The sequence below is a fragment of the Equus caballus genome, chromosome 16 (genome assembly GCF_041296265.1).
Source record: "Equus caballus isolate H_3958 breed thoroughbred chromosome 16, TB-T2T, whole genome shotgun sequence".
NCBI classification, from domain to species: Eukaryota; Metazoa; Chordata; class Mammalia; order Perissodactyla; family Equidae; genus Equus; species Equus caballus.
The window spans coordinates 76434244-76459301 of NC_091699.1; the positions used below are offsets into that span (position 1 = coordinate 76434244).

The window sequence follows — 25058 nt, forward strand, 5'->3', positions numbered from 1 at the left end:
AAAAATATACAATAAAGTATTATATATTCTAAATATATATATGCTCTATAAGTACAAATATATAGCACAAGTACATATTTTCTACAGGTATACTAAAAAAGAAGTAAATATTTTCCACTAATACAAGTAATTTCTATAAGTAAAAATACTAAATATTTTATATAAGTATACACAAAGGAACGCCTAGAAAAAGACCTGAAAGGATTCATATCAAACTACTAATAAAGTTGCCTCTGGGGAGGGATCTGGGATGCCTAATTGGAGGTCAAAAGGGAACTTAAACCCTACATTTAACGCTTTTAACTATTTTAAGAAAGGGAAATATTCACGTATTTTCAAAAAGGCATAAAGACAAGAAAAAAATTAAACACAGAAAGAATAAAACTATGGAAATGGAGGTACGAGTGACTAGGCGTGAGGTAAGGAAGACGAGTGAGTTCTGCCAGTTTTTTCTCCCTGCTTCTCCACTAGTGTTAAACAGCTTCTGCTTCTCTGATACGCAGCCTGCTCAGTGATGCCTCTTGACTCAGAGAAAGCAGTTTCAAAGTGATTGCAGAGAGGATATGTGTGTGTAGGGCACCAGCAGCGTGGGCCAAGGCCCGAGGTGGTCAAACACTTTAGATTTGATCCCAATGCTTGGGAAAAGGACTAGAAGATTCTCTGACAGGCACAATTCTGCAGGAAATTCACAATTCTGAAGGACATTTCTTCTTTGTTAAGCAGGTAGCCTCCTCAGGGGCCGATGGTGTTGGAACAATTCACTGGTATAGGATGGTTTGGGTGTAGATTTGGGGGTTTCGCTTCATTTTGATGGAGCATCTGAAGTCCTGATAGTAACTCTACTTATTAAGATAGGTTAGTCAGAAATAACTGAAAACTTTTCTTTTAATGAGGAAAGACTCATAGCCTCCCTATTTACGTGGCTACTCTCAGGAAAACCAGCGATTTAATACCTAACATTGTCCCACTACATTAGCCCTTTCTTCCTCCATGTAGTTTGCTAATGCAGCATGATGGTTAAGAACTCGGACTCAGAAGCCTGAGTGGGTTAAAAATTGCCATTCTGGTATTTACCAACTGTGCCATCTCAGCCAAGTTATTTGACCTCTCTGTGCTGCTTTTTCCTTCTCTATAAAACAGGGATAAAAATAGTACCTATTATTGTTAGAAAGATTAGATGAACAGTAAAATGGTTAGAATAGTGCCTGGTACATAGTAAACACCATAGCAGTGATTACTGTCATTATTGCTACTTTTAATAAGTCAATCATTTTTCACAGTCATCTGTTTAGGCAGGTCTTACAAAGCCATTGTGAAGATTAGGTCAGCTTGGTTCAGACCAACCCAAAATTCAGGCAACCTGCTTAGGGGACTGTGTTGAATGAATAAATTATTATGTAGGTACTAGGATTAAAGGTGAACAAGCAGGGCTTAAGCAGCACTGCTCAGAGGACAGACATCTCTGTGAGTATGCACAAGTGCACTCGAGATGTGTGTTGTTATGCTGGGCAATGTGAATTCAGGTCCAATGGGAGCTGAGGCGCTCAGTTCCTTGAGATTTAAATGAAATTGGCTCAAACTCCAGCCCACATGCAATGGGAATAGCACCCTTAGCTCTTCCTATCTCTTTGGGAATTCTGAGAGTATGATTTGTGCTTTTCCAGGTCACTTGTGGCTCCAAGGTTCTCTGTTCCTGCTGCATTTGATCTGCGGATCACCTTGCTGCTCAGCATACAGTCTTTATCTATACCATGTTGCTACAAAGAGGGAAAAGAGACCCTTTCCTTGACATGCCTCACAAAACACCACTGGCACAAAGCTTTTGTGTATGCAATAGAACCTTACTAAGGGTCGCAAGCAATAGAGGGCTATTATGTTATGGAGTCACAGAGTGAAGAGCCATAAATCTTTCAGCTGTTAACCCTCTTCTTAAAAGTACTTTGGCTGACCTCACTCATCACCTAGTCAATCAAGGTTCTTTGTTGCAAGCAATAGCCACAGAAGTTTTGGCTGATTTAAGCAGGAGGGGAATCTTGAAAAGGACTGAAGAACCAGGTTGGAAGTCTGTGTCTCCAGGAATGATACATGGAATCATGCTGCAGAACTGGTCCAGTGAAGAAGCTCCAGCTGCCACCACTGGGCACTGAATCACATCACAGCTTGCACGACGGACAGCAGTGGGCAGTGCTGCTCTAACTGATGCCAGCAGTGGGCTGCTGCTGCTGCCACTCTCTCCAGAATGTATTCTCCGCAATCACTCGTTTGTGGCATCATTAGTCTTCTATTCAAAATTGAGGATGGGTGCATCTCAGCAGTGCTGTATAAATCACATGCCCAGGTCTAGCTGCAAGAGAGGCCGGGAAAGCAATCTCTCCCTGTAAGGTAAGGGATCCTTAAATCCAAGCATGCAAGTTCTTTATGGCAAATATTCTCTGTCAGGGCTTCCTAAATTTTAATGTGTTTGTGAGCTGTCTGGAGACCTTAACATGCAGATTCTGCTTCAGTAAGGCTAGGGTGAGGCCTGAGATTCCACAGCACCCAGGTGACGTGAAGCTGCTGCTCTGAGGACCAAACTTTGAGTAGGAAAGCTGTATAGCAAAGATTTTCAAATTTGATTGCATATTGGAGTAATTTGAGAAACTTTAAAAAAAAATACTGATGTCTGAGTCTCACCCTCAGCTGACTTAATTGGTCTGGGAATATGAACTTTTAAATGCCTCAGATGATTCCAATGTACTCAAATAGCATCTTTCAGTGCAGGTTCCAACTTCTTGTCTCCAAATTCCCAGATTTCAACATTTCCAGCCTTGCTTGGTTTCCCCCTTCAAATTCAATTACTCTCATTTATTATGTAGAACAATTTGACACTCCACTCCCTAGTTCCTTGGACCTAACTTTGCATATCCAAAGACTACACAAAGAATTCTCCCAATCCAGTATTTTCCAAAAGTATGTTCCCTGTTGCCCTGGGAGCTTGTGATCTGAACTGATCCATGAACAAATATTGTTTTTAAATTTTAATAGTTATATATTTATGTTACCGTGCATTGCTAAAAAATGTAACACAATAAACATGATTTCATAAATACTATTGTTTAAGATGACAATGAGTCCGTTTTTTAAAATATTAGATAAATAATAATGTGGAGATTCAGAACAGATACAACAACAATCACAAAAATAGTCTGCAAATGAATGAAGTTTGGGAGTGCTTATACTAATTGTAAACCCTCTAAGCAAAGTCTTAGGCTTTCGGAGCACAAAAGCACTGGCAGAGGAGTTAAAAAACATTGGCCTTTCTTTCTTCTCCCTTCTCTACCAGTCTCTGGAGGCAAAACAGACATTTATCTCTAAATTGATGTGAATTATGCTACCAATCTTAACACACTGAAACGATTAGTCACTTTTGATCTTAAATAACAATTCTTTTTCTATTAAGTGAAGATTTTGTAAGATTTCAAGAAAACAACACAACCTTTGAAAAAGTCATGATCTCAACAAAAATAGTTGTAAGAATTGCTTATGAAAGATGAAAGATGAAAATAGATGAATTCCTTAATCAGTTAATCTTTGACAAGAAAATGGGTGAAATTTTTTAGAGTGGTTGAAAACTAATCCACAAATCCAGAGAGTCCAAAAACTCCTAAGGACGAGAAATTTTTAAAACTCTACACCTTGTCGCATCATTTTGAAGTTTCAGAACACCAAATAAAAATAGATGTCAACCAGTAATTAGATTGATAGATTTCTCAGTAGCAACGGAAACCAGAAGATAATGGAATAATATGTTCAATATTCCGAGAAAAAAAAGACAACGGTAAACCTAGAATTATATATCCAGTAGAATTATCTTCAACGAAAAAGGGCAAAATGAAAGTCTTTCAGGTGAGAAAAAACCTGGGAGTTTACCACATCATCCTCTCCTTAAAGGGAATTCTATAGAACTTACTTCAGGCGCAGGGGAAATAATCCAGAAGGAAGATCACAGATATGCAAAGAAATGGTAAGAAAATGTTTTTACACATGTGGGTGGGTCTAAAACTCATGGTCTAATTTATAGGAGGAATACAGAATAGAACTAAAGTAGTGAATAACAATGATAATAGCTTATAAAACGGGAGGCGATGTGCAGAGTTAAAACATCCCAAGCACTTTGAATTATTCAAGAGGACAGTAAAGGTATTTATTAGTTCTAGACTTTTAAGTTTACATGTTAAAATAGAATAATCACCTTAAAATATACATGGAATATATTACTCCAAATAAGAGAAAAAGCAAAGACACACTCAATCCAAAAGAAGCTGCTTCTGTAAGTTTTGGGCATTTTAATTTTCTTTGTTGTCTGCCATTCTCATTCATGGTAAATAATGTTTTATAATTTTTCACCCTGAGCTTCTCTTTAAAGGGTCCTTTTCTTATGACAATCCCTTTCAGCCTTTTATGGAAGCATCCCTCCAGGTTGGTTTTATGTTTATTTCTGCCAGGCATTCCAAATGCACCTTGTCTGGGATCTTTTGGGGGAGGTGGTGGGGGTTGGGGGAATCAATTTCTAGATGTTGAGATTCTAACAACACACATGTGCTATAAATTTAAACTCCAAACTCTTGTGAAATGCAGGTCTAGGGTTTCAAAATTTCATAGAGGTAAATAATTTTTTTCTTTTCATCCAGAAGTGGAACAAGTTTCCTCGTCTGTTTGTCCACTGGGTGTTCGATATTTTCCCTCGTCTCCTCTTTTCCTGAGGACGAGGTCTTTCAGGGACAACGGCCTTTTGTAGTGTATTGAGTTCCAGCTCCCACCACCTACTCCAGACCCTCACCTCCTGCCCCTATACTTCCAGGCCTTGAGTTCCAGAGACATCTTGCCCTCACCTGGGATGACTGACTATCCTTGTTTGCCTGGGACCTGGTTTCCAGGAATGCAGGGGTTTTTTAGTGCTAAAACCAGGAAAGTCCAGAGCAAACTAGTTTTTTGGGTCAAACTACACCCCAGCCCTCGCACTCAGGGCCAGAGAAGAACCAGTTCAACAAGTCACTGCTCTGGTTTTCAATTTATTTTAATTTCTAGCATCTTGGGATTTCTCTTCACTTCTTATAGGTTTAGCTGCATATCAAAAATAAAGTTAGTCATTATTTTATTCAGTAATGCTAAGTGTTGGTAGTGATATACAGTATTCAGGTTACAAAGTCCACCATTTTGCCAACTCACAAAATAACCGTTTAATGCTTTCTATCAGTACAAAAGTGAAGTCTGAGGATAAAAGTCATAGCTAGTTACCTCCTGTGCCTAGAGGGTGCTGAAGTGGTTTCCAAAGTTGCATGATGTGCTCCACCAACTGCCTCACAGCTCCCCTCGCTCTGGGCCCTGTTTCTCTGACCTTGAGAATGTTCTAGAATTCTCTAGGTAGGCCTAGCTGCTTCTTGTAAGGCCTAGAAGGTAAACTCTCCCACTTACAGTTTAAACTCCCTGAGGGAAGAAATGTTTGCCCGTTTTCTTCACTCCTCCATCTGCAGTACCTGGCAATCGCAGGCACTCAACAAACCTTTCTTGAAGGAATGAACATCCTGAACAGCAAATCGGGCTGCTCAGCTCCTATTTCTTCCACCTCAAACTTGACAGCAGGCGTCCAAGTTTCTGGACTTTTGATGTCTCCTTCCCTATTTTCCATAGACTTGTCTCTATTTTCTATTTCTGTAGGTATTTGATTTGGGGGCCGGCGATAGGGATAATTATGATTGGACTAATCCCGTGCATTCAGGACGCCATTTTTAAACTAGAGCCTAGACATATTAAGTTTTTTTTAACTTTAACATACAATTAAGTACGCATACTTCTGTCAAGTGACCTTCAGTGGCACTGTCACGTTGGTGTGTCCGTGGACCTGTCTGTGTCTGGGCGACGCCTCCCGGGTGCATGCTGCCGGCCCACGCGCACCCCCTGTGCACCCCCTGAGCATCCCTGCCGGGGCGCCGGTGTCCCCCCAGGGGCCCCCGCAGGGGGCGGGGGCGTGCCGCCCATTGGCTGGTGCCGCCCTCCGAGCGTACCCGGCGCAGAGCCCCACGGGCCCCGCGGCCACGCCTTAGTCAGCCTGCCCCCCTCAGCCTGGCCGCTGCGTCTCGGCTCGTCCGCCTCGGCTCCCACCTTTGCTGGTCCTTCCTCGTCTGACTCTTCTCCTCTCGCCCAGTCGAAGCCGGGCAGTGAGCACGGGCAGCCTTAACAGCAGCCCCCAGAGTGGTGCTAAGAAGCCGGCCTCTGCTCCTCCTCGAGCCTCAGCGGTGGGAACTGCGAGCTGCCGCCATCATGGTGAGTTGAGGAGAGGAGGCCTGAGGGGCGGTGGGCGCCGACGCTCGGCCTAGTGTGGTGGGGCGCCTGCCCGGTGCAGCGCAGGCCGGGCCGGAGTGGGGGCGGCCAGGCAGCCAGGGCGCGGCCTACACGGCCCCGAGGGCAGGCGGGGCGGCTGGGAGGATGCCTCGAACCCGCCCGCTTGCCGCCCGCTTGCCGCCCGCCGAGCACGTGCGCGGCCGCGGCCTGTACGCCACCGCCTCCCTCCCGCCGCGGGCCTGCTGGGCCCTGCGGGCGGCCTGGGTGTTGGGCTGGCTGGGACTTGGGGCGCGGGCGGCCTGCTCTGTCCCCTCCCCCCACCGGCCTCCTTTTTCGCGCTGCTCCTGCGCTGAGGCGGCCTCCGCGAGATGGCGGCGCGGGCCGCGCGAACCGAACGCGCCCTAGAGTGGGCTCCGAGGGCCTCGCGGGCTGCCTCTGAGGCCCGGGCTCCGAGGGCGGCGCCTTCCCGCCCTGGCGAGGGTGGGGCGGCGGGGTTGGGGGCCCTCGGAGGCTGTGGGAATGGGGACACCCGCTGGGGGGGTGGGGCGGCGTGGGGCCGCGGCTGAGGCGGCTGGGCTGCGGCGCCTGCGCGGTGGCCCCTCATGCCAGGGAGGGGGTGGCGGAGGCACCCTCGTGCGACCGCCTCAGAGGAGCCGGCCGCCATGATGGCCGCGCGCGGGCGGAGGGCCTTAGCTCCTGGGGCGCATGGCGGGGAGGGCTGGGGCGTCGGCGTCGGGGACGCTTGTCCCTCTCGCCGAACCCGGGACTCGGAGCAAAATGTGCTCAGTCTTCCTTCTCTTTGGGGTGTCCGTTTGCCTGCGTTTTCGTAGATGCCTGGAGTTGCCTCAGCCCCGCGACGCGCAGTCTGGGAGGGCTTCTGACCGACCCGAGTCAGAAATGTTGTGTGTACTGCGGGTGTGGCTTTGTAGTCGTAACGATTAGTCTCCATTTTTGGAGGTAAAGTGAGGAAATCTGTTTAGTTTATATTAGTACATATAGATAGTAAAATGAAAATTTATGATTATAGATAACTAACATTTGTAATAATTGGGTCACGTAGTTATTCATTTTAATAATTAATAATCACTATGAGTTACTATAAGGAGTTAGTTACAATAATTTTTTCCCTCTCCATCCTTTAGAGGAAAAGAGGGTAGATGCTAATAGCTTTATTGATTTTTTTCTGATTGTTAAAGTAGCATATTAAGTTATTTGAAAATAATTAATGTAAGAAAATAGAAATCCATCTTAATCCTCACGTATATAACCCCTCTTAAAGTTTTGGCGTGTGTGTGCCCTTCTGAATTGTTCTTATGCACGTGTTGTATGTAGATAGGTAGTGGTTATTTTACGAAAGTTGTACCATGCTGTGTAATACTGTTTTACAGTCTGTGTCCTTCAATTGATAGTGGGCGTTATTCCAAAGATAAATTTAAAGTAATTTCGAGGGGCCGGCAGGTGGCATAGTGGTTGAGTTCGGGCACTCGGCTTTGGCCTCCTAGGGTTCACAGTGCGGATTATGGGTGCCCACCGAGCCCGGGCCCTCAAGCCATGCTGTGGCAGCGTCCCACATAAAGTAGAGGAAGATTGGCACAAATGTTAGCTCAGGGCCAATCTTCCTCACCGAAAAAATTTTTGAATGTATAATGTTAGAGTGTAAGATTGTACCATTACTGGAGCCAGCCTCGGCCAAGTGGTTAAGTTCACGTGCTCCGCTTTGGCGGGCCAGGGTTTCGCTGGTTCATATCTTGGGCAGAGATACGACACTGTTCCTCAGGGCATGCTGAGGCTGCATCCCATGTGCCACAACTAGAAGGACCCACAACTAGAATATACAACTGTGTACTGGGGGGGATTTGGGAAGAAAAAGTAGAAAGGCAAAAAAAAAAGCTTGGCAACAGTTTGTTAGGTCAGGTGCCAATCTTTAAAAAAAAAAGATGGTACCATTACTTATGTTGTGAAATTGTCTTATAATGACTAATTTTTCTATGTGAAAACTGTACTATAATGAGTATCTTTGTGCAGATGTTTTAGCATGCTTATTCTATTAAAACCTTGAAATAGATTGCTGGGAGTGAAATTACTGGGTGAAAGGCTTATTCCCATTTTATAACAATTTTAAATTATATCTTTTTAAGTTACTCTTGGTAAAGCATATACTGGTATATATTCCCTCTGATAATGTGTAAAGGATCTCTTCTCCACACTCTTTACAATGAGAGGTATTATACTTTTAAAGTTGCCATTCTAACAGCTGGAAAATATTTCACTGTGTTGATGTGCTTTTTATTTTATCACTAGTGAAGTTGAAGTTTGTCATTAGCTCTTTTTACATTTCTTTTTTATAAATTCTTAATCCACCTTTCTATTGGGATAGTTATTTTTTTCTTAATGATTTATAAGAACACTATATTAATATTAACCCTGTGTCATATATAATGGAAAAAATTTATAGTGGTGATAAGGAGGTGCCGTTATTCCCAAAATGGAAATGTCTAGTATTTCACTTTAAGCCTGATGATAGCTTAGAATTAGATCCATAGAAAATAAGATTCTTCTATTTCTATTTTGCTTGAGTTTTTTTAAATTAAAAAAATGCTGTATTTTATGAAGTGCTTTTTCAGTGGTGAGTTACAGTAACAGATTGCCTAAGAGTGAACCATCTTTTCATTTCCAATATAAACTGTGCTTAATTGTATATTTTAATATACTGCTGGAATTTTGCATTTCTGGTGGGAACAAGGGTGGAGTGTCTTAATCAGATTTTGTTATTTAAATGGTGTTAGTTTTGTAAAATGTATTGAGAGATATTCTTTTTTCCTCATTTCTCTGAAATTTTTTTTGAGAAAAACGTGAATTTTCTTTTTCTTCTACTCTCTCTTCTATCTACCATTGTTTCTGTCTTGATGTGTCCCCCCCCAAACTGTCTCTCTACAGTTTGAAAACTCCTAGTGAAACTAAGCCAGCAATCAAGTTTTCTTTCTTTTCTTCAGGTTGCTTTTAAAAATTTACATTTGTCTAGGAAGTTGGCCATTTCAGTAAGATTTCCAGATTTACGCCCAGTAAGCTTATACATAGCGTTCTCTTATAATCGGTGGTCATATCCCCTTTTTAACAATTAATGCATATTTTTGCTTTCTTGCCTTTTTTCTTGCTTAGCTTTGCCAGGATTGTCTATTTGTTGGTTGGATTTTTCTTCCCCAGGAGTCTACTCTTAGATTTACTTGAAAGGTTTTATTCTGATTTTCGTTTCCTATTTCCTTAATTTTAGCTTTTCTCTTTATTAGCTCCTTCCTTTTGTGATATAACTGTGATGATTACAAATTATAGACTGTATTCCTGGTCAGTGTACATAGATCTCAGTTTGCTTACATGCAGACGTAGCATTTGAATGAAATAATGTTTCAAAGAGCTGCTAACCTAGGAACTTTAGTAATGATAAACTTTTTTTCAGCTTTTAGTTATCTTTGTAGTTTGGTTACCCAAGTAGAACAGGGACTATATTACTGTAGATTGCAGTGATGAGAATTGTATATGTGATGGCCTCCAAGTTCATCCCTACTTAATATCCCAGCATTACTCATTTCAAAACCTACAAACTCACTTGAAGGTATAATTAAGAAAAATAATTACTTATTTAATTTACATGCAATTTATTTTTTGTATGCTGTTGATAGTTAAGATTAATATTTTAACATCAAACTTTTTGCTTTAACTTAAGTATTCATTTGTGGAGTATTTTTGGCAATAGTTTAGAAGTAAGCAAAGGTTGTCTATTGGTTGTGGATGTTGTATATATGAATTATAATGATATAAATACACACACAATAGGAGTTTAAAAATCCCTGCTGTTCAGTCTTGTTAAAATGGAGTTCTTTGCTTTGTTGGCTTTGAGTGCCACCTGCTGGCTGATTCCTAAGACATGCTGGTGCCTTCCTTAATTTGAGACGTTAATGACACTAATAAAATGATTTGCTGAATTTTATATTTAATATTCCAATAAGCAGGCAGCCAGTTTGTACAGCCCCAACCCAAACTACTTCTAATATCTAATGACTTTTTTTCTTTTTGTCAAGTGACTGTTTCAGTTGTCTCAAGTATTCATTATACTTTTGTAAATAGAATATGAGAATTAGAACTTTCTCCTTCAATTCTGGCGACACTATTACAGGGCTTCTCAGCTGTGACCCTATTCAAATTTTGGGCCAGATAATTGTTGTAGGGGGCTCTCTTTTGCATTACAGGATGTTTATTGTATCCTTGGTCTTCACCCACCAGATACCAGGAGCACCCCTCAATTGTGACAACTGGTAATGCCCGTGGGCCACACTATCTCTCCCCTTGTTGAAAATCAGTACATTATCATAACCCCTTATCATCTGGCACCTCTAAATTAAATCTATCCATTATGGTTCACAGACAGATAATATTGTAGTTTATCAAATAAAAAGATATCCAGAGTTCATCCACAATTGAAGGGGAAATTGTGAAGGAGAAAAGAAAGTCTACAAGAATTTCAGAACCACTGTTTTGTTTTATTTGTGTTTTAGATTTTTGAATGAGCTAATTGAAAGGTATTGGTAAATTGTAGCGAAGGGAGATCTAGTCAAGTTCTCAGTACTTCAAGGTATGTGGCTTATATAATTTAGTCTCATTTAGAAAAAATCAAAATTATACAACATTAAAAAGTGGAGGGGCCGGCCCCATGGCTGAGTGGTTAAGTTCTCGTGCTCTGCTTCCGTGGCCCAGGGTTTCGCCCCTTTGGATCCTGGGGGAGGACATGGCACCACTCATCAGGCCATGCTGAGGTGGCATCCCACATAGCATAACCAGAGGTACTCACAGCTAGAATATCCAACTATGTCCTGGGGGGCTTTGGGGAGAAGGAGGAGGAAAAAAAAAGATTGGCAACAGATCTTAGCCCAGCTGCCAATCTTTAAAAAAAAAAGTAGAAAACTTTAGAAATAGTTTACTCTTTCCCAGTTCATTGTCCTGAAATGTCACTGTACCATAGTTGAAGGAAAGGGTTAGGAAGTATTCAAATAGAAACACAAAATAGCAAATATAAGCACAAATTAATAGAGAAAAGTCAAAATGCTCAAATTTGATGATTTGACAGTTTTGATTTCATGTCTAATTAGTATAGCAGTTTGTAGAATCTTAAATTTATCAGTAACTTCTAGTATCTAACAAAATAGGAAGTCTTTCTACTTTTTCCTTACTGTTACTAATTTCTATAAAAATTATAGAAAATATAAAAATTACTATCCTTACCTTTTTAAAAATACCTATCAGTTGTGTTTTTTGGTCCTTCCTTTTGTTTTCCTCCAGAAGCAGAGGTATGATAGCTTTATTTCTCTCTCAGCCTTTTGTATTTACCTCTTAGAATCAGTAGGCACTTCATAAATTAATTTCAAATGAGTAGATGTTCCATAAAGTAGTTTCTTGAAGTTTCAGCTCAGATTAGTTGTTAATAAAGTATCTACAAAGTAAGTAAATAATAAAATCACGAAAGAAACTTTTTTAACCTATTGAAAATAAATGTATATAACAGGACACTAATTTATGTTGGCATACCACTCTATACTTTACAAAATGAATTTACACGTTATCTCACTTCATTCTCAAAGTAATTTCCCCAGAGATAAATATCTGCCAAGTAAGTGGCTTATAACCTAGTAAGAGACATGAACCTCGATCTCCGTACTAAGTTTATTTTTGTTTCACTATGCTATACTGCTTTTCTAACATATATATTACCAGTAAATTCTGCTGCAGAAAAAATTACATTAACTTTAGAGTGGAAAGACTAAAGACAGAGTTCTGACCAGAATCCAGAAAAATAATGTTTCATGTGTGAGTCTCTTTATCTAAAAATAAAGATGGTGTCATTTATATCAGCCTACTGTGAAAATTAGAATTATCTGTGGGACTGATTTGGTGTTACTCCAGAAGAAAAATTTTATTTCAAAAGCTTCTTTGAATACCCTAGCATTAGGGAAAAGAATTATAAACCCTTTTTTTAGCAGAAGTTGTGATATGTGAGCAAATAGTGCTTTCATGACCCATTTCCAAACTAAAGCAGGAATACTAACACAGGAAGTACAATCATATGCTGTATAATGATGTTTCGATCAAGAACGGACCACATATATGATGGTGGTCTCATAAGATGATAATGGAGCTGAAAAATCCCTGTTGCCTAGTGACATCGTAGCCGTCATAACATCGTAGTGCAATGCATTACTCATATGCTTATGGTGATGCTGGTATAAACAAACTGAAGACCTTCCAGTGGAACAAGATGTGGAGGTGAAAGACAGTAATATTGATGATCTTGACCCTATGGAGGCCTGGGCTAATGTGTGTGTGTCTTAGTTTTTAACAAAACAGTTTAAAAAGTAAAAAAATTAAAAGATTTAAAAATAGAAAAAAGCTTATAAAATAAAGATATAAAAAGAGGAAATATTTTTGTACAGCTGTATGTTTGTGTTTTAAACTAAGTGTTATTACGAAAGAGTCAAAAGTTAAAATGAAAAAGTTTACAAAGTGGAAAGGTTACAGTGAGCTAAGGTTAATTTATTATTGAAGAAAGAAAAACATTTTTTGTAAGTTTAGGTGTGGCCTAAGTGTACAGTGTTTATAAAGTTGACAGTAGTGTACAGTAACGTCCTAGGCCTTCACATTCACTCACTGACTCACCTAGAGCAACTTCCAGTCTGCACTCGCCATTCACGGTAAGTGCCCTATACAGGTGTACTGTTTTTTATCTTGGATACCATATTTTTACTGTAAACATATTCTTCTGTTTTTAGATGCACAAATACTTACTATTCCGTGACAGTTGACTACAGTATTCAGTACAGTAATGTGCTGTACAGGTTCGTAGCCTAGGAGCAATAGGCTGTACCATATAGCCTGGGTGTGTAGTAGGCTAAACCATTTTGGTTTATGTAAGTACATTCTATGATGTTCGCACAACAACAAAATTGCCTAACGACACACTTCTCAGAATGTATCCCCATCATTAAGTGATGCATGACTGCATTATAATTATAAAATCCATGTTAATTTTGGTAAATAGAAAGATGTGGCAAAACAAATCGGTTTAAAACTTTTATGTTCATTTTCTTTTTAATGTAGCTTTTAAAAAAATTTTATCTTTTTTAAAGATTTATCATGCTTTTTAATAAGAACCTTAGTAAAATGAAAATTTGCTTATTGGCACAGAACAGGATGACTTTAATAACTTAATTTTTTTTACAAATCTGAACTTTGCAGTTATTTTTTACCAGTTCATGTAGTGTTGTCACAAACTCAGTATAAAATCAGTATTCTACAGCACTGTTACAAGAGATGGTGATGAGCAACACTGAACTTAAGGAAGTACTATACCCCTTTGTTAAAATTTCACACTGATCTAATCTGATTACTTTAAATCCTGAGCCTGAACTAAGCTGTATTGATGACTAATTTAAATGAAAGTAATTTATATGAAAATATTTTCTACTTTAAATACCAAAATTATATTTTACATCTTGTATGGTTTTTGCCTGTATGTCTGGTGATGATACCTGCTTTCTAATTTACAGTCTGCTGCAAACCCTGAGACTCCAAACTCAACTATCTCAAGAGAGGCCAGCACCCAGTCCTCATCGGCTACAACCAGCCAAGGCTATGTTTTACCAGAAGGCAAAATCATGCCAAACACCATTTTTGTTGGTGGAATTGATGTTAGGGTATTGTATTGATATTTCATTTATTTTAAAAGTATTTTGTGAATATGAGATTTTGGCCCTGTTGCAAACATAAGGTTTTTTTGTACTTCATGCAGGTTTGGAATTGGTTTTATGTTTAACCTATAGGGACTAAAAAATACCTTTAACAAAGAGCTATAGGTAGTTTGGGGGTACTTGGGGGAGATACTTCCACATCATCAAACCTGTTTTATAGTATAATTAAAAATTTTGGATGCTGAAATTTTACTCTTGAAGTCAAATTCTTTTCCATAGATGGATGAAACCGAAATTAGAAGTTTCTTTGCTAGATATGGTTCAGTAAAAGAAGTGAAGATAATCACGGATCGAACTGGTGTGTCCAAAGGGTGAGTAAAACGTTCAGTATAGATTATAAAAAAGATCTGAACTATAGCATCTGTAGTGTATCAGAGAAGAATTCAAAACTTATATTCTTATACTTGTATAAATGAAATTTGTTGTTTTGTTAGTTTCTGTCATGTAGAGGATAAAAGTTTGCTGCTAACTCTTTTATTTAATCATTTTCTTAGTGTTTGTATTTAAATATTTCCCATCTTCATTTATTTCACGTAAATGGATTAATCAGTTTTATCCGAGTTGTTTTGTTTACATATTTCACAGAATTTTAAATTTTAACCATCTTACCATAGATAATAAATTAAATTCAGGTTTATAGATAGGAATTTTCTGTTACTGAGGTTCCCACACTACCTTAATCTTAGTGCATTCTGACATAGATCAAAGTAAGAAAACAAAAAGCAATAATATTTATAGAGGATCTGTCATATGCGTCTTATCAATATTTATCTCAGTGTGTTCTTCATCCTTTATCATTATCACTTCTCTCAGTTATTTAGTAGAACACTATAACTTTTAAACCATGTGCTGTTATTTAGTGGTGATTTCATACTTCATTTATCTGCCTTTCTAGCTATGGATTTGTTTCATTTTATAATGATGTGGATGTGCAGAAGATTGTAGAAGTAAGTAATCTTATTATGGAAAAAATTTCTTAATTAGTTATGGATGCAATGTTCAGTATTGTTTGAGTCGTGAATGTGTACTCAGTCTTGTATAAAATATAGAAAGAGGTAGACTTCCTGTTTGAAATCCAAACTCAGAGTAATCTTACATAGTTCGTCAGAACCTATTTATTTTTGATTGGGCATCTAGCTTCATGAGCTCGAGATAGGAAAGGTCAGAAACAGTGTAAAGGTTTTTGATCAAATTCTGAGAAACCTCCAGACGCTTGTCTAGAGTAGTGAGAGTAAGTAAGGTAGATTCACGCTGATAAATTTTGATTTGCTATATTCCTACTGCTAGTCTTCTCTGATAGTGGGAATTTTAGAGGACTTTGGATGTTTACCGAAGTCTTAGAAGTAAAGACTTGGAAATTGATTCTACTTTTGTTACTGTTTATTTTCAGTCACAAATAAATTTCCATGGTAAAAAGCTGAAACTTGGCCCTGCAATCAGGAAACAAAATTTATGTGAGTAAAGAAAGGAATTGTTCTTGTTGACAAATTTAGCTTTTCAGAACTAAAAATAAGCTTTGTTTTTTTATTCTTTAAAAAGGTGCTTATCATGTGCAGCCACGTCCTTTGGTTTTTAATCCTCCACCGCCACCACAGTTTCAGAGTGTCTGGAGTAATCCAAACACTGAAACTTACATGCAGCCTCCAACCATGATGAATCCTATTACTCAATATGTTCAGGTAAAAATTACCTACATTCTTGTTTCTTCATTTATTATAGTATTGGAGACTTGTAGATGGCGGTACCTTAAAAGTAACCCAGTCTCTCCTTTTAACCCTCTCTGGAATTAGAGCCACAATTTCCATGATAAGTGATAATCCTGTCCCTGTTTGAATACTTTGAGTGATGGGAAATCTATTACTTTTGTTAAAAATCTGTCATTCTTAGCATTATTCCTTATACTAAGCTAAAATCTGTTTCTGTATGCTTTGTAAGTATTTATCTTAGAGCTTACCTCTATAGCCACATAGAACATATCTCTTCCCTTTTCCCCCCATATGATTACTCCTAAAATATTTGAAGGCAGCTTTCCTCATGTCTGTCTGGTTTATTCTTCTCTAAGGTTAGCAGTTCTTCTGGCTGTTCTGTATTTGCAGTGATTTCCAGATACCTCCTCATATAGATTACTGACTTTTGGATGTATTCTGGTTCTAGAATGGATTGGTTTCTGATCATTGAACTATATTTGTAAATTCTATGAGTTTCTGGTATATAATTTTTCTGGTCCTAGTTACTTTAATACTTGAAGTGGGATTTGGAATACTTACTGTCTCCTTTTGATGATAAATAACATTTATTTTCTTCTTAGTTCATTTTACTTTCTTTAGTTTAAAAGACATTTGATTTGCAGGAAAAGACAGAAAATAATAGTGAAATAGTTCTACAGTGTCTCTCCTTTGTTTACATTTTTCATCTACCTGAAGTTTAGGATATATCTTTTCTTATTTTTGTTTCTCTGAACATGGCTAGAAGAAAAGCCTTACTTGTTCCTAACATATACTGTGAGCTATTACCTATTCTGCGTGCATGCATGAATGCTACTACGTAGATATTCTCAATCAATATGTATTGAAAGATGTAAGACATTGTACTGTTTCTTTTCCAGTTTGGGGTTATTATGTGGCCCTTAACTTTTAGAAGTAAAGTACAGAAAGAGCTATAAAGTCTATAGGAAGACCACACATTGACTATATATTACCTCACTATGTTGTCAAAGAAATACAGAACTGCCTAAAAGTATTTTTACAAAGAAATAGCAGGTGTATTAATAGAACTTTAACATGGAAATCTATCCTAAAGGAACCTTATAAGCGGTGTAAGAAGGAACTTCTGGGTGGGGATAAATATACAAATAAGATAAACTTATGCTGGCAAAATCAGTCACTTCCCCATTTATCCCTCCTCACCCAAAAGGCTAACTTTTGATAGAGAATAATTTTTTCTTCATGAAGCCAGTTACTTGAACAGAATCCTTCATTGTATATAGAAAAATAATTAAGATTTCTTTATTTTCTCATTCTTGTTATATTGGGAATAATATTCCTCCTTTCTACTTTTTAAAAATTTACCTTGTTAATCCATTTTTTCTGTAAACTTTATTTTCAGGCATATCCTCCTTATCCAAGTTCACCAGTCCAGGTCATCACTGGATATCAGCTGCCTGTATATAATTATCAGGTAATTTAGGAGGGAACAAAATGACTTGCTTTGAAATATTATTAAGGCTTTTATTTATATACATTTCCCTAATAGTTTGTCATTTAAACTAGTTGAGTTTGCCTAAAATTTAAGAAAAAACTTAGCATTAGTCTAGAATTAGGGCCTCTATATTGTTTAGAAATAATAAGAGAATGATATTTTGACAGCAGTGTACTTAGCAAGAAGTTTTCTCTTGTACTGTCTTATAAGATTTGATATTCCTTTTTATGTTTCAAAATGTATTCTTCCCTCTTTGCTGTCAAATAGCTGAAACATCCAGGCTAACTTTCATAAATTTTTCTAGGGAGATAGGTTCAAATAAAATGATTACTCAATTCTTAGAGCATTGAATTCCAATTATATTTGGTAGTGTTTATTTTAGCTGGCTACTTTAAGATAGGTGTTCTCTGAATCTCTGCCCATATATAGGACCATATTTATGATAATAAATTCAAAGAACAACTATCTTTGAGTTTTCCTGAAAACCAACTCCAGAAACTTGAGAAAAAGGTGGTTTATATATGAAAGTAGCAATAAAATCCTCAAGTATTAGAAACATAAAGTACTTTTTCTTTCATTCTGTTTCTTTTATTATAACAAGTTCAAGGAGCCAGCATGAATAATACCTCAACATTGTCTATCATGTCTTTGTGAAAATGCATAGAAATATTTAAATAGTAGTTATTTCTCCCACCCCCCCCTTTTTTTTTAAGATGCCGCCACAGTGGCCTGTTGGGGAACAAAGGAGTTATGTTATACCTCCGGTAAGGTGAATTACCCAAACATACCTACTGTTGTTTAAAGTATTTTTTTGTTTGACCATTGTATGTTTCTTTGCCGTATCATGTATGCTTACAAATATTTTAAAATGCCCTTTTACATTATGTGTTATGTTTTATTAATTTCTTGTCCACCCAAATATATACCCCCATGGGAGAAACTGTTTTTTGTTTCTTAGTTGGTTTTTGTGTGCTTAAGCAATGGCTGCTCTGTGTACAACAGGTGCTCAGTTACTTGTTGATAGAATATAATCCAAGTAAGGTAGTATTGATATGTATGCTAAGTTTAATTCTATAGATTTAGAATTAGTATTGAATCTTACCTCTAGTTTTCTATCCATGAAAAAATCCGTTGAAGAGAAAGAAATGTTTTGCCATTAATGCAGTTATATATAATATAAGAAAAGGAATAAAACAAAAGAGAGTGCTACATCTAAAACCTGAGCCTTTGTTACTTTCTGTCTGTCATCAGGATTGGATATTTGAAGATTATAATATGAGTTAAAAGTCTCAGACACTGGGAAATCCCCATTCCCTTACTACGTGTTAGAGTTTCTTTTTCTTAGAGCCCTTCTAACTGTGATTATGCTGAAGCTTGGAAGGCATTTCAAGATAGAAGGCTGAGTTACTGCATTTCAGCTGTTCAGTTTAAAATAAAGTCTCTGAAGTAATGTAATTGAATTTCAACACAACCCCATTTAAACTTTCAATATTAGTGCACCATTTTGAAGAGTAGATTGTTTAGAAATTTATCTAACCTACGTCTCTTTATTTACACTTCTATCATTTTAAATGTAGGCTTATACAGCAGTTAACTACCACTGTAATGAAGTTGATGCAGGAGCTGAAGTTTTGACAAGTGAATGCTCAGTTCATGAAGCTACTCCATCTTCTGGAAATGGCCCACAAAAGGCAAACATCTAATTTTGTTTATTAGTATTTATATTTTCATATATTTTTCAAGTTTTAATAATAACTCTTGGAGAAGCAAGCATCTTTGCCTGAATTTAAATATGGAAGCCATAAATTACAGAGCTTGTATGATTGATAATCTGGCAGTTTATGTAAAAGTTGATGAAATTTCAATGTATACATATACAGGCTTTGAATGTATACATATAATTTCTGATTCAGTTGTCCTTTCTTCCATTTTCTTTTTTTGTTTGTTTTTTAACCATACTTTAATAAACATTGTAACGTGATTTGATAGAATGCAATGGGCAAGTTTCCTCAAGAAATTCTCCTCTTCAAAAGAGGGATTAGTATGAATTGTGTCTATTTTGTCTTTTACCAATTTAAACATTTACCACAATTATTTATGGTATTCTCTCTATAACATTATATGTGGTAGCAGCTCTCAAGCATGGTAGAGTTGCTAGTAATAATTGAAATACTGAAATAGGTAGAGTAGTTGTTTGGTTTTTTTTTTAATTGTTAGAGTAGATTCCTGTAATAACAGTGTTCTCTCTCTTGAACTCTCCTGTGTTTTCTTGAATGGGTAGGAATGTGGAAGTAATTGATGTGACAGGAATATGCATAAAATTGAAAGATTCCCACTGGAGTGTGTGAACTTGATTCATGTGTTTCTCAGTGGAAAAAAAAATGTTGAAAACTCCTGAACTGTAGGGTGAAAAAATTCCGATTTGATACACGATTTAAAATTTGAAAAAATAGCTTACAGTATAGTATATTATCAGGTTTCACCCTGGATATTTTCTCTTGAAACGTTGAAGTTCACTGTTTCTTATCAAACAGGAAAAATTATAGAGCCCTGAGCAAATATCTTATGCGTTTTACTAAATTGAGCTTTTTAAACCAGTACTCTTATCACTAAGATTCTAAAATGTTTTTTAAATTTGGTACAAAAGTTACACACTGTGACATTTGGTAAGAGTTATGAATTATGTAGGAGTTCTTTAGAAATAATATGTATTAAACTTTTCTAAAAAGCTTGTTACAGTGAGTAAAAGGAGGCGTAGTCTTTAGATTACTGAAAACATTTGTATTTCAGAAGTCTGTGGACCGAAGCATACAGACGGTGGTATCTTGTCTATTTAATCCAGAGAACAGACTGAGAAACTCTGTTGTTACTCAAGATGACTATTTCAAGGTATGAAAGCAATAGTATACAGGATAAAAAGCACATTTGTTCGCTATGAAACTTTTTTTTCCTGTGGTATATATGTATTTTGAGATTACGTAGAGCATTTAATTGAACTCTTAGCATTTGCCTGTAACCCAGTAAACCACGTGAGTGAGTTTTACCTGGCAGTGTATCTTATGCTGCTCAAACCTTGATATAGTGTGGTTTGTGCTTGGGGAAGAAACTTTTAGCAGAAGCATATAATTGAAAGGGTTCATGAAAGAAGAGAATTGAAAGAGAATGTTGGCTTGACCAAATAGAAAAAGAGAAAATTTCAGATACAGAAAACAGAATTTATGAGTACACGGAAGGAAAAAAAACTGATCACTCGGATGACATACCTGAACAGTGTGGAAAGAAGAGGAAAAGTAAAGCAGTAAAAAAAGCTAAGTAGAAAATGAAAGTTAATTCAGAGTTGGTGAAATAGAAGAGATCATGGGTGTTTGAATTTAAGAAAGTTCTGGTCTCTGATCCTGGTTGTGTCACCTGGGACAAATCATTTAAGTCTTATTAAGGCTCCAGTTTGTACAAATCTAAGATGAAGAGACACAGGACTAAAGGTCTCTAAGATCTCTTCAGTTCTGAGTTTATGAATATGGAAAGGAACTAATTGGTCACTCTAATAGGGGAGGAATACTGTGCTTTGGTAAAGGGAAGTTGTTTTTTGTTTTTTTATAATAGGTTTATTGAGATATACTTCACATACAATTCACCCATTTGAAGTGTGGTGTCATTCAATACTTTTTAGTATATTTGCAGAGTTGTGCAACCATGACCACAGTCAATTTTAGAATATTTTAATCACTCCAAAAATAAACCTGCTACCCATTAGCACTCACTCTCCATTTCCCCCCAACTCCTTTAGCTGTGGGCAGCTATTAACCTACTTTCTTTAAGGATTTTCCTATTCTGGGCGTTTCATATAAATAGAATAATACAATATGTGGCCTTTTGTGACTGGCTTCTTTCACTTAGCATAATGTTTTCAAAGTTCATCAGTGTTACAGCATGTATCAGTACTTCACTTTTTATTTATGGATATACCACATTTTGTTTATCCGTTGATCACTTGATAGACATCTGGGTTGTTTCCACTATTTGGCTCTGACGAATAATGCTATGAACATTTGTGTACAAGTTATTGTGTGGACATATGTTTTTATTTCTCTTGGTTGTATACCTAGGAATGGAATTGCTGAGTCATATGGTAACTATATTTAATTTTTCAAGGAACTGGCAGAATTTTTCCCAAATGACTGCACCATTTTACATTCAAAGGAAAGTTTTTAACCATTGCTTTGTGTCTTAAAACAGGGAAAGTAGAATAGCTTTTTCGATCTGTGAATGAACGTAGGATGAAGCTTAAAGCTTTTTTAAAGGGTATACTAAGGACTTCATATAATGCAGGAGAGTATACCTATAGCAGAGTTAAGTTCTTGCCATCCTCTCAGCAGGGAATCAACATATTCATTTCAAGTTGATGTTCATTCTCTTGTTTCATTCTGCATGGACAGTACAGTTTAAAAGGAAAGAACTGGGGTTGTATGACAGCTTACTTTGCCCAAAGTTCTGAAGGTTAAAGTACCTAAACGATTTGTTTGCAAAGCAGAAAATAGTCTTTAAACTTGAGTTTTCACCTGGTATTAGACAAAAGCCTCCTTTTGAATATTCCAGAGTTTTCTGCTCCTCTGGACTAGGAGTCCACTAAAGTTGGTAGTCTGCAGTTACCCAGCATGTATACCTATTTTTATTGGCTAAATGTTACTATTATTGTTTTAATTGAATTTGAATGCCGTGAGACAGGGTATATACCCTGTTTTCCATGGTAAATTCCACTCTGTTGTTTTAATTCTAGGCCTTCATAATCTTTCATATCCTATCTGACCTTTGAAGATACTTGAGTTTGTGACCACTTTTCTGGCTTCAGCCTAAATAGGGTATTACTCTATTGATAGATTACATAATTTCCAAGAGTCACCCTTTTTTATATGACAATGGAATTTAATCCCTAGGAGAAGGGCACAGGAGAAGAAAATACTCATGTTATTACTGGTTTACTCAGCTCCTTTGTAAGGCTTCACTTCCTTCTATCTGCCCATCTGCAGGCAACATAAAGTAAAAGGAAATTTTTGCATGTATTTTTAGTTTTTCCCTTCATTTCCTAAAGAATGATATATCTTCATCACATATTGAGGATATGCCTTTAAATATGCCAAAACTTTTGTCTTTTAACCTAAAAGCATAGGGTTTCAGATTGAAGTGGGGAGCTATGATTTCTACCAGATGCACTTATGTTAGTAAAAGCAGTACTTTTTAAAATTACGTGCAATTTCCACCAGCTGTCTTTGGGACATCATTGCCAAATTATTAATTAAGAAGCTACATAAAATGATATTGATTTTAAGCCCTGTGTTTCTAAGTTTACTGAGATTTCTCTTTTAAAAATTGTTGAATAAAACTAGTCCTTGGTACATTTCTTAGCCCAAAGTTCAGGAATGCACATTATTTTTTTTCACATTATTTATAGATTTTAAACACATTTTTTTCACATTATTTGTAGATTTTAAACCCAAAATAAATGCTTTAAGTATTTTGCACCTTTCTTAGGTCATAGTGATAATGGGAAATTTTCAATAAAATAAAAAGGACTTTTCTGTCTTTTCTAGGATAGAAGAGTGCATCACTTTAGAAGAAGTCGAGCAGTGCTTAAATCGGTTTGATCCTCTCTGCTAACTTTCTAGTCTCATGGGAAGTTGCTGGTTTTGAGTGTTAAGAAGAGACTGAAAGAAGTTTTTCACTATTATAGAAATTTAATTCTGAATTTTGATAAATCCCACTCAGACTTTCTATACAAGTTGTATTAGATTGCCTAGTTTTGTTTTACATTGTAACTGTTTTTCATTAGATTGTTTAGAAACTGGTTCTGTGTTGAAAATATAGTTGAAAGTAAAAAATAATTGAGACTGAAAGGAATATTTAAAAAAAATTATCTGTAAGGACTTTTTTTTTAAATTGAAGTTGACATTTTAAGAGTTTAAAGCAAATGCTAATTTTCAAAGAAATTGTTTTAGATAACCTACTATTTTGAAAGGTCAGAATTTTGGTAGTTTGAATACAACCATTTCGCTTCTCCAACAAGTACCTGTAGACAGTACAATATTTACAATATTGTGCTTTACATTTATGATTTGTCTAGAAATTTACCACAAAAGCAGAGTTTTTAAAACTGCATTTTTAATCAGTGGAACTCAATATATAGTTAGTTTTATTGAAGTCTTCCCTATCTAAACCCAGTAAAACAGGTTCTAAACAAACAGTCCAATCAGTGGGTCTTACATTTATTAGTTCAAAATATTTTATCTTTTATCTAGAATTCACACATAGATATCCTGTTTGATTGAGATGGTAATTAGGATAACTAAAATTCTGGGTCTAATTTTTTTTTCAGAATCCAAGACAGACTAAACTTTACTAGGTACATACGCTTCTTAGTGAGTTACCATTTTCCTTTTTTTGTTTAATTTTATTTTTCCTTGAAATGCCAAACTCAATGGCTGTATCTTAAATTGTGCAAAATATTGGTATTCAAGAATCCTGAAACTTTCTTATGTCATTTAAAAGTTAATCAGAGTATCTGAAAGGAATTGTTTTTATAAAAACATTGAAATATTATTTGTTAAGGAGCAAATAGATTTTTATTTTTGTTTATTAGCCTATTATATTCCCTTTTTTAAAGTAAAATATGTCCAGGAGAATTAAAGTAGTTTTGGCCTTGCTAAACCACAAAAGTTGTTTAGTAAGCATATATCCCAAGAAAATGCTAGAGTCAGAGTTAACAGTCCATTTCTAGATTAGCTGGTCTCCTCATTAGATGTTGTATATCGTGACAGACAACTAGAGCACACAGAGCCCCTTTGCTGTACCCACAGTCTTGCTTTTCCAGTCTGTACCACCTTTTTTCCAGGAGGTTTGCTCCTAGAACAGTTGATGTTAAGAAGAGAAGTAGCAGTATGAGCACTTCGAGGGCTAAGCCTTGGAAAGGTAGCAGTGGGATAATACCTGCCATGGACATGAGTTTAAAATGGCTTCCTGGCCTTTCTTTCATTGGCCTCTTCACTAAAACATGGAGACTCCATTTATCCCTAATCTAATACAGCTACCATGGGCCATGTGATCATTGCCCATTGTTGTCTTACAATTATTAATAGGTTTCATTCTGAATCTAAAGGGAAGAGTCTTTTAACTTAAGGATCCCCATGAGGGCTTTCTTACACCTCAGAATTTGAAAGTGCCCTGAAATTTGTCCTTTTTAAGATTCTGTATACTTTTTTGTGTGTGTGCTATAACATTCTTACATGTCTTGTTCTGTGATTAAATCTCCAGGTTACTATAAATGAAACCTAAATTCTAAAGAGCCTATTATAGTTATTCCAGTATGACCTTAATAAAAGTAAGGGAATAAACTTTTTGTCTACTTTGTTGGACTGAAGTATTTAAAAGACAAAGTCCTGAACCTTTCAAAATGGAAAATTAATTTTAAACTTAAGAGCATGTTTCTATTACCTATTGCTGATACTGTCATCGCATAAATGAATAAACAGAAATAAAGAAACTTTTTCTGAAAGTGTTTCCAAACTACTTCATGTCATGTTATCTAAAAAAATGGTGGGGAGTAGTTGGGTGGGGACTATGTGACAAGGTTTAGGTCCTTGAAATTCAGAAGTGTAAATGTTCAGTTTATTAACCTGGTGCAGTTAGTTTGTAAAAGCAAATTTTGGTACACTGTTTTTATTGCTTTCTCTTCTGAAACTAAGACATAGGTTT

The 25058-nt window shown here is 36.9% G+C and overlaps 1 protein-coding gene and 1 long non-coding RNA gene across 2 annotated transcripts in view; both read left to right on the top strand.

The window, feature by feature from the left end:
- Window positions 1-3091, top strand: part of LOC138918255 (uncharacterized) — a 47075-nt gene extending 43984 nt beyond the window's left edge. The window contains exon 8 of the long non-coding RNA XR_011427358.1: window positions 1665-3091. This is a non-coding gene — a long non-coding RNA (uncharacterized lncRNA). The remainder of the gene's footprint in view (window positions 1-1664) is intronic.
- Window positions 3092-5382: 2291 nt separating this feature from the next.
- On the top strand, window positions 5383-24858 carry DAZL (deleted in azoospermia like). Its single transcript, XM_005600911.4, has 11 exons — window positions 5383-6303; window positions 13914-14060; window positions 14334-14425; window positions 15010-15061; window positions 15505-15568; window positions 15654-15793; window positions 17220-17291; window positions 18026-18076; window positions 18890-19003; window positions 20103-20201; window positions 22901-24858. Exons 1-11 carry the CDS (start codon window positions 6301-6303, stop codon window positions 22952-22954), a joined length of 888 nt encoding a protein of 295 aa, XP_005600968.1. The 5' UTR covers window positions 5383-6300; the 3' UTR covers window positions 22955-24858.
- Window positions 24859-25058: the final 200 nt, after the last annotated feature.

Coding starts and splice junctions, on each gene's coding strand:
- DAZL (XM_005600911.4), top strand. Junction 17,292..18,025: donor TGCCTGTATATAATTATCAG/GTAATTTAGGAG, acceptor TTTTTTTTTAAG/ATGCCGCCACAGTGGCCTGT. Junction 19,004..20,102: donor CTGGAAATGGCCCACAAAAG/GCAAACATCTAA, acceptor TTTGTATTTCAG/AAGTCTGTGGACCGAAGCAT.